Raw genomic sequence first — 9,549 nt, 5'->3', positions numbered from 1 at the left:
TTTCTGAAGAAGAGTCCCGACCCGAAACGTCAGCTTTCCTGCTCCTCTGATGCTGCCTGGCCTGCTGTGTTCTTCCAGCTCCACACAAGATTAGGACGTTTCTGTTCTGAGTGAATGTGGTGGAGACTGTTTCCTTACAGTTTTCTTGTTGGAGGAGGAGCTGTACGGAGTGTGGGTGGGGTTGGTGTTTCTCACAGGTGGTTGGATGGGATTAGCAGTCGGCTGTAGGGCCAGCCCTGAGTCTCTCGCCTTTAGCTCAGGGGCTGAAAGCAGGCAGCTGTCCAGATCGATATTCTGGTACCTCATGATGCCGCTGAAGTCCAACAACCTGGAATTAACATAAGATTTTCCCTTTTTAAAATCATGTGGAGGTCAAACACACCAGACACAAGTGAACCGTTGCCACGACAGGTAAATATTCTAGGGTTATATGAATACTGCTGACAGGCCATTGGTGACTCCCGTCCCCTTTTGGCTGTGGCCTCTTTCTGCTCTCCCCCAAACCTTCACTGTCAGACAGCCATTTTAAGGTCCAATGACATCGCAGAGGTCACTGGGTTGTACCTGGCATTGTCTCTAAAGCCAGCAACAACTTGAAGGCAGCCTTGCTGGGATAGGCAGGAGGGCCTACCCTCACTTTGCACTGTTACTGAAATGGTGGTGGTGGTGGGGGGGCAGCGTCTCCAACTGAAGGCCTGATGAGCCATGGGCCTTCCTTGTAACTAACTCTCAAGCCAGGGCCTCCATCCTGGAATTAAGAATCTAATAATGACCATGAATCCCAAAAAAATCCATCTGGTTCACTAATGCCCTTTAAGGAAGGAAACTGCCATCCTTACCTGGTCTGGCCTACATGGGACTCCAGACCCACAGCAATGTGGTTGACTCTTATCTGCCCCCCTCTGGGCAGTTAGGGATGGGCAATAAATGCTGCCTCGCCAGTGATGTCCTCATCCCGTTCATGAATAAAGAAAAAAAAAATTCCAGAGACATTCTCGCACTTTCTTAACCAGCTTCAGCAGCACCCAGGGGTGTTTCCTGCTGGGCTCCCGCTTCAGGACCGTGAACACGGAGGTGCCCGCTTGGTAGATTCCCTCAGTGAGCACAGCTCTGAGCCATGTGGGGTCATGTCTGACCCACAAACAATCCCGTTACCTGCCATTTGTCAAAGGATGCAAGTTGGGTTCAGGTAGTGCTGGAATGTGGGAACTGGGCAGAGCTTGAATCCCGGATGGATTTCTCACTGTGAGGATGACACTTCAATGGAATTGTATCGGGATAACCTGTAAACATTCTAATGGCCGAGCAATTCGACTGATATCTGTTTTAATGAGCCTTTGCTGCCTGCCTTATCGTACCTTTCAGTTATTTTATCGAGATCAGGAGATGGTGACAGAGGATCATAAACCCATTTCCCACCGGGATTGGTGCAGGGTCGATTTTCGGGTAAAGCAAAAGGTCACTTGCTCGGTTTGGTGTAAAGTCAGTCACTACACTAAAGGGGGAGGTGATGGTGTAGTGGTATTATCGCTGGACTGTTAATCCAGAGGCCCAGGTAATGTTCTGGGGACCTGAGTTCAAATCCCGCCACAGCAGATGGTGGAATTTGAATTCAGTAAAATATCTGGAATTAGGAATCTAACGATGACCATGAATCCATTGCTGATTGTTGGGGAAAAACCCATCTGGTTCACTGATGCCCTTTAGGGAAGAAAACTGCCATCCTTACCTGGTCTGGCCTACATGTGACTCCAGACCCACAGCAACGTGGTTGACTCTGAAATGCCCCCTCTGGGCAATTAGGGATGGGCAATAAATGCTGCCTGGTCAGTGACACCCTCATTCCGTGAATGAATGAAGAAAAAGGATGGGGAAGGGGCCTGTTGGTGTGAGACTGCAGCCTTTATTCACTCCAGCTGGGGCTTTAAATATACAGATAGGGGCATCTGAGGGATCATTGAATATCTCAGGGACCACTGTGTATTTGAGGGATCACCATGATTCTGAGGGATTACCAGATATTTTCCCCTGCCAGGGGACTGGTGTTGGCTCTCTCTTTCTGGGACAACACCAGCTCTCCCCCAACTCCCCAGGCCTGGGACAGCTGACAGGTTCAGGAGAGGATCAGCACAGTATGATTTTTTTTTTAAAATTGTGAGATGTAACTGAGCGTGCACCCATTGCTTTCCATTTTTATGCTTTGATTGATTGATTTACTAGACATAAAAGGCTCTTTTGTTTTTAAAGTTAAAATCCAGACCACATGAGATACAACAGGTAGCCTGATGCCGTGGATTATGACCACTGAAAACTCTTTTACATTAAACATTGCAAGAAGACCTCACTTTGAAATGTAGAAACTCCTGTGTAGCATATTTCATTCCACATAAATTACACTAGCTTTTAACTTCAGGCAGTACAAGAACACAGTTCTGGTTGGTTTATACCAATGCAGACTTACTCTGTATTCAGGACCAGGTTTTTAATGCAGCCCTTGAAGGATCTTGTTATCTTAAGGACAATAGCGCCCTCTCCAGTTGGAACTCCACCAACGTAGAGTCTGGTAATATTCAAAGGACTGGTATCTGCTGAGGCGCTGAGTCTCATTTCAAGGAGGTTTCCTTCATCAATCTGTAACATCATTATCCTGTACGAAGGAAGCAAGAGGATACAGTCAGTAGCCTCCCACACTATATGGTCGATTAATTTTGAGGTTCATGGACAGAATAACAGTTGTAGAAATTGAAAAGTGCAGGGCCCATTTTGCAGGTCAAAGTCAAAAGGGTGCACTATGGTATAAATGTCATGTTTTGCCAAAGGGTTTGGGGCACCCTGGCATCACTATTTGCAAACTGAGTACCTGGCCCCTAACACAGACGCTTTTGGGAAAATGGCTTGTGACTGAATCCAGTTTGATGAACAGTTATCAAAGAGAGACAAGGTGGCTTCTGTAACACAGACAGCTGCCCCTTATCTGAAAGTTGAGCGAGGCAGAAGCAGGAATTATCTGGTGGAGAGGCAAGAGGGGACATAACCGGTTTTACACTGAAACTGCAGCCTGCTGCTTGTTATCAACCATAACCCTTCCAGTCTCCTATGTAACTGTCGACCAGAAAACCCGACAGTATAATCTCTGGACCTCAATACTCTGCAAATCACCTACTCTCAAGAAACTGCTCATCTGAGAAGTTTAACTCATTCCCCTTAAACAGCTGTTGCTGCATTTAAATGTGCTCTTTCACTGACCTCCTGCATTCTTCATGTGGTGATAGTAGTGTAGTGGTCATAGCATTGGATTTGTAAACCTGATGCCCAGGGTAAAGTCCTGGAGACAGGAGTTCAAGTGCCACCATGACATTTGGTGAGGTTAAAAGCCCAGTGATGACCTGGTAATCAGACCCCTAGCAATGCGACTGACTCTTAACTGCCCCCTGAAATGGTGTTCTTGGCCAATGCGTTCAAAACCAATTAGAAATGGGCCTTGATGGCTGCATCACATCCACGGATTTTGAAAAATCTGGTGCGTCAGTAATAAAACCAGACCTGATGAAACTCAGTAATCAGCACTCATTATCCTATCTTTCTTTCATTTCATTTGTACCCATTTCATTGTAAAAACTCTCATCTTAATCAGATCTGTGCATGTTAACACACACCTCTTACTTCTTGTCAGTATGATAGAATGTTCCTGTCCATCACTGAAGGTTCCTGAAGGGGACTTGGCAACGACTCTCCTAGTATGGACTCCATCGCCAGTGTTTACGTGAGCTTCCACACGGCCATCAATTATCATAACGGCAAGGAACGCCTGTGGATATCAAAGAGGAGCTCATCAAATCCTCAATCACATGCAAGGTACACATCATAAGGAGTTGGCTAAAAGGCAATCACTTTGAAAAATACTACCCACAACCCATGGCACTGTTACTCAATGCTGCTCAGGTACAGTCAGCATTTACCAACTCCCAAGCATTTATGCGAGTGCTTTATTCCAGGACTACACTCCTGCTGAAAGGGGAGTAAGCAACCTGATGTAATCAATCCTGACAACAGTCTTAGTAACGATAGTATCACAATGGGGTGTGCAGGAAGACAGAAACAGAGCCGCCCAGAGATTTCAGATGTAAGGTTGGAGAACAAACACAGAGGACGCTGGAGAAACTCAGCAGGTTTGGCAGCGTCTGTTGAGTCCAGTACGGCACCTCTTCAGAAGACGGACCACGGAATGTTACAAACCCAGTGAGGAGATGAGGCAATGAAGAGATTTGAACGCAACAATGAGGATCTTTAAAACAACGATGTTGCCAGACTGGGAGCAAATGTAGATCAGTACTGTTAGGGATCAAGAAGACTGGGTCGAAATTCAATTTCATTCTAACATTTAAGCGCGTATTCTGTGAGTTTAATAGTAGTACGAGCCACAGTGCACTAACTGCAGTGGAAACTCTTGGTCTGTTCTCTGACTCCAGCTCCAGGGAGTGGCAGCATGCAGTGGAAATGGAGCTACTGTTGATGTAACAGTGAAAGTACTCTGACAAAATACTCCACCTCCTCAAGGGCAATTAGGGATGTACAGCAACAATCACCAGCCAGCCAATGATATCCACATTACACAAAAGGAAAAAGGGTTTCCCTTCACTGGCATATTCTGCTTCCTCAGTAGGTATCGAGTTACCTCAGTGACCTGGGTCGTGAAGAGAAACTGAGAAACAGAAACAGAATGGGGCATGGAAGAAAATAAAAAATAAGGGTAAATACAAGGAAGGTAAGGAAGAGGTATTAGAGGACATAGTGTATGACTTGAAATTACCACTGGTATTAGTGATTAATTTCATTATAAATGTGTTAATGTCCTCATTAAAACAGGAAAACGTACGTTCTTGAATTAAATATTCTATCAAATGGGGACTTCTCACAAATAGAATTTGCTACTCTTTTAATTGCTTTCTCTCTCTCACATCAGGTAACACCTCAGCTCTATAACCCAAGACTGAACGTCGCCCATCTATGATTTGTAAAAAGCAGCCTTTTAATCAGGTAGAGCCCTCAATACAGACATACACTGCAGCCAGAACCTCCAAACACTTCTGCATTTTAAAAAAAAGATGATTGTCAAATGGAAGTGCAGAAACCCTGCCACAGTATAGTGGCATATCCTTCAAACACTTGTCCATCTCAAATATTAAATTTCTCAATCAATCAATATTAAAGCACAAAGAGATCACTTCAAGACAGCAGTTAGCCCATACAACTTGTGCACTCGGTGCGGTGACACCAATATCTGTTTGGATCTTTTGTATAAAGTTGCAGTCTGCTGATGGGGTGGTTTGCTTTTGGTTTCAACGGTTTAAAAGTTGCTTAGTTTCGAAAATCAAACCTTAAAAAATAGACAGAAACGGATTTTTTTTTGTTCTCTACAGGTCAGTAAATGGGAAATAATCATATTTAAATATTTAAGAGAAGATTGCCTGTATAACAACATTGCTTACAATCAATTACTTTGAACTGCAGTCAAAGTGCATTCAGATGTTCCTCTGAGACTTGAGAAGGCATTTGATCAGCTTACTTTTTACACTGTTCTTTCATTTTAAGACCTTTTAGTTTGTGGTAAAGTGATCGAGAATGTGACTTCTTGTCCTCTTGTTCACTGTTACCTGAATCGACATGTCTCTGGAATGTTCTTATGCTTTATTCACCTTAATCCATTCGGCCCACTGAACTTGTGATAGCTCTTTGGAAGAAATATCCCATTAGTCCCTTTTTCCTGGTCTCTCTGCATGGATCTGCAAAACTTTCTCTTTCAAGTATTTATCCGATTGTCTTTTGAGAGCTCTGATTGAATCTGTTTCCACCAGGCAGGGTATTCCAGATCAAGGTAAGTGACTTTGCTTTGCAAACAAAAATCCCTTCCTTTCCTCCTTGTTTCTTTTGTCGAATACTAGACTGGGTCGACACGACTTGACTCACCATTTTTGTCTGCCGACGATTGCGGCTCCTCGTTGGTTTGCCAAAACCGGCAAAAATGATCCCAGTGTCGTTCTTTGTGCTGAAGGTTGCCATTAACTTGGTTTCCACTGGTAGGACTCGCGGCCGTAACTGTACATAGCCGTCATTCAAAATAGTGACACTACGGATAGGCTGTTAAACAAAATGTTAAGGAAAAGTTACAGATAGCATTTTCATCTATAATATACCTCTTGCCAATGCAGTTACAGAATCAAATAATCAATTAGTTTACAATTCACCCTCACAATGGAAAGTGATCAGAACTGAGTGCTTACAGCTAAATTACCTATTCTTGTTGGTGGGAAAAATTGCCACGTCATGATTTGTCACAGGTAATAGCACAGAGCAGACCTAGTTTCAGCAGTCAGTAGCTAAGAACAAGAGCTGAAAAGCTTTCCAATTATTTTGCAGCTACAATCCACAGTTACACGATTGTCTAGTTACTTCAGTTTTGTTTTAGCTAAATCACTTGCCAATCTGCTAATTTGCTGTTTTCTTTTCGTGGAGCAAGAATAAAACGTTGTGTTATATCAACATCCAGAGCGCAGCATCCAGCACATCCTAACGTTGAGGCAAACAGCCCATTACTGCCCTGGGAAACAGTCTGGTCCTGGTCTCAGTGGCATGGACTAGTGGTGGGTGCGTGGAATGCGCTGCTGGCGGTGATAGTGGAGTCAGATACATCTGGGACATTCAAGTGACTCTTGGATAGGCACATGGATGATAGCAAAATGAAGGGTTTGCAGGGTAGTTTGATCTTACAGTAGGATAATAGGTCGGCACAACATCGTGGGCCGAAGGGCCTGTACTGTGCTGTACTGTTCTATGTTCATGGAGAAGGGGCAGGGGCTGACTTTGGGTTCAATTCCTGCAGGGTGCAAGTGTCTCAGCCACACAAAGAGCAAACGTGATAACCAGCTGCTGGACGTTCTTAACAAAAGTCAAGGAATGCAGCAACGAAACATCACAGCAATGGGTGCAACAAGGGTAAGTGAAAGTTCTAGAGGAGGTGAATGATCCATTGAGAATCCAAAGACCTGGAGGGATGTGCTGAAGAAAATGGTTGTCTGCAAGAAAGCAGCGAAAGGTGAAGCTAATATCTCAGACTGATTTATTGAATTATAGGGCAAGCAAGGTGACAAATGATAGAAGGGAATACACATACGAACTGGATATGTCTGAAGCAGAACTCACCCAACGTTCTTTCAAAGAGAGCTGTCTGATTATAAAACAAAAGCTAAATACAAGAGAGCGGGGCCAAAAGCATCAGATTTCTACAATATTTCTACCATCAGATTTCTGATGAAAGGTCTAGGCCCGAAACGTCAGCCTTCCTGCTCCTCTGATGCTGCTTGGCCCGCTGTGTTCATCCAGCTCTACACCTTGTTATCTCAGATTTCTACCATAGCTTGCTCATAACACATATGCACCAAAAGCTTGTAACATTCCATACAATATACTACTATTTATTTGAAGGTGATTAAGTCATACTGCATTCTGACTTTGGTTTGTTTTCTTAAGGCTGATGGACAGACACAAGGCCACTGTCTCTGAGCAAGCCAGCATCCTGTGACTTTCCGTGGATCTTTGTAATTCAGCGGCACAGTTAATGCATCAAGTAAGACCATAAAATTCACAGACTGTACTTGTTCAGTCACAGTGCACAAACAGGAAAGCTGGTGAAGACCAGGGATCTATTTCTCAAGGGCTCACATATCAGTGCCTACAGATTCAAACATCTAGCTCTATTAGCCTCCTCACTGTGTGCTGTTCTGTTGGAGGGCTGGGCCAGTTTGTCAACCACATAATGCACGCTACCAAATACGGTCATTGAGTCATACAGCATGGAAACAGACCCTTCGGTCCAACTAGTCCATGCCAATCAAGTTTCCAAACTAAACAACCCCACCTGCCTGTGTTTGGCCCATATCCCTCCAAACCTTTCCTATTCGTGTACTTATCCAATGTTATTTAAACGTTGTAACTGTACCTGCATCCGCCACTTCCTGTGGCAGTTCAGTCCACAGACTAACCATCTGTGTAAAAAAAGTTGCCCCTCATGTCCTTTTTAAATCTTTCCCTTCTGACCTTTAACATATGCCCCCTAGTTTTGAACTCCCCCACCTTAGGGAAAAGACCTTTGCTATTCACCTTATCTGTGCTCCTCATGATTTTATAAACTTCTATAAGGTCACCCCTCAGCCTCCTACACTCCAGTGAAAAAAGACCCAGCCTATTTCTAAAATTCAAACCATTCCCATTCCTGGCAACATCCCATAAGTGTAACCTCTATTATAGCATCAGTAACATCCCTTTCCAAATCTTCTAGTCCATAGACTTCCTGCTGTAAGCCAATCCCCCAGGAGAGAGAGGAGTAATCAAACTGTTTCTTCAGCGGAAGTCTTGTTCCAAAAAAACCTCCAGTAATGCAGGGAACTTTACAAATTCTTCAACATTCCCAGATGGTCTCAACTCACTTTCCGGTATCTTCCATGCCTCTGAATGTTCTCAGTGCCTTCAACATCCAGCCAAGTTGTCCGCAGGTACAATCAACCACTAGTTACAATTCATAGATGAGGCTCCTGCACAGATATTTCGCAACATCTCTGCACCCTGAGGGGAGTCAACTTATAATTGTCAATTTGAACATTAAGAGTTAAATGTTAACGCAACTGTGATTGTGAGAATCAATTTTGTAATGCATTTAATAAAGCTGTCTGGATCCCACTATGTTTAACTTAGCCCTTTCACCTGACAGGAGGAAAGTCTGACCAGCTTGCTGCTAATGACAATGGTTAACATCAGCACCTGTTAAACAACTTGCAGCTATCTTTTTATCCCCTGTGGAATGTGGGTGTCACTGACTGGGCCAGCATTTGTTGCCCATCCCTAGTTGTCCCTGAGGAGGTGATGGTGAGCTGTCTTTTTGAATGGCTACAGTCCATGTGCTGTGGGTTGACCCACAATGCTAATAGGGAGGGACTTCCAGAATTTTGGCCCAGTGACAGTGAAGGAATGCTGATATATTTACAAGTCAGGATGGTGAGTGGCCTGGAGTGGAACTTGTAGACGGTGGTTTTTAAACTTCAAGATTTCTCTTCTAAATAAAAAGTCCTCACTCTTGATGAATTTACATCTGTTATTCTTTACCTCAAGTAGACACCCTTTCCTCACACCCAAGGAATTCCTCAGCAGGTCAAATGTAGAACGGTAAATCTCCAACTTCTTCAAGCAACCTACAAACGATTTGCTGAGAACCTCTTTCCTGCAAAAAGACAGGCTCCATTTGTAGATAAAGCAGCATCACCAGTGGGGCAACAGGTGCAACAGATAGTTTAACTTAACAAAAACTGAAAGAACTGCGGATGCTGTATATCAGGAACACAAACAGAAGTTGCTGGAAAAGCTCAGCAGGTCTGGCAGCATCTGTGAAGGAAAAAAATCAGAGTTAACATTTCGGTTCTGAGGAAGGGTCACCGGACCCGAGACGTTAATTCTGATTCTTTTCTTCACAGATGCTGCCAGACCTGCTGAGCTTTTCCA

General features: G+C 44.0%; 1 protein-coding gene across 1 annotated transcript in view; it reads right to left on the bottom strand.

The window, feature by feature from the left end:
• The window catches only part of LOC125482980 (laminin subunit alpha-1-like), a 23,299-nt gene that overhangs the window by 10,145 nt on the left and 3,605 nt on the right, over positions 1 to 9,549 (bottom strand). Inside the window, exons 2-6 of the mRNA XM_048596185.1 lie at positions 9,157 to 9,271; positions 5,968 to 6,138; positions 3,657 to 3,808; positions 2,462 to 2,647; positions 139 to 328 (exon numbers count right to left, since the gene is read on the bottom strand). Coding sequence (XP_048452142.1) covers positions 139 to 328; positions 2,462 to 2,647; positions 3,657 to 3,808; positions 5,968 to 6,138; positions 9,157 to 9,271 — 814 coding nt within the window. The remainder of the gene's footprint in view (positions 1 to 138; positions 329 to 2,461; positions 2,648 to 3,656; positions 3,809 to 5,967; positions 6,139 to 9,156; positions 9,272 to 9,549) is intronic.

This window comes from Rhincodon typus, chromosome 4 (assembly GCF_021869965.1).
Source record: "Rhincodon typus isolate 14 chromosome 4, sRhiTyp1.1, whole genome shotgun sequence".
Taxonomy (NCBI): Eukaryota; Metazoa; Chordata; class Chondrichthyes; order Orectolobiformes; family Rhincodontidae; genus Rhincodon; species Rhincodon typus.
The sequence above is the reverse complement of the archived record's forward strand: the minus strand, read 5'-3'. Positions and strand labels throughout refer to the sequence as shown.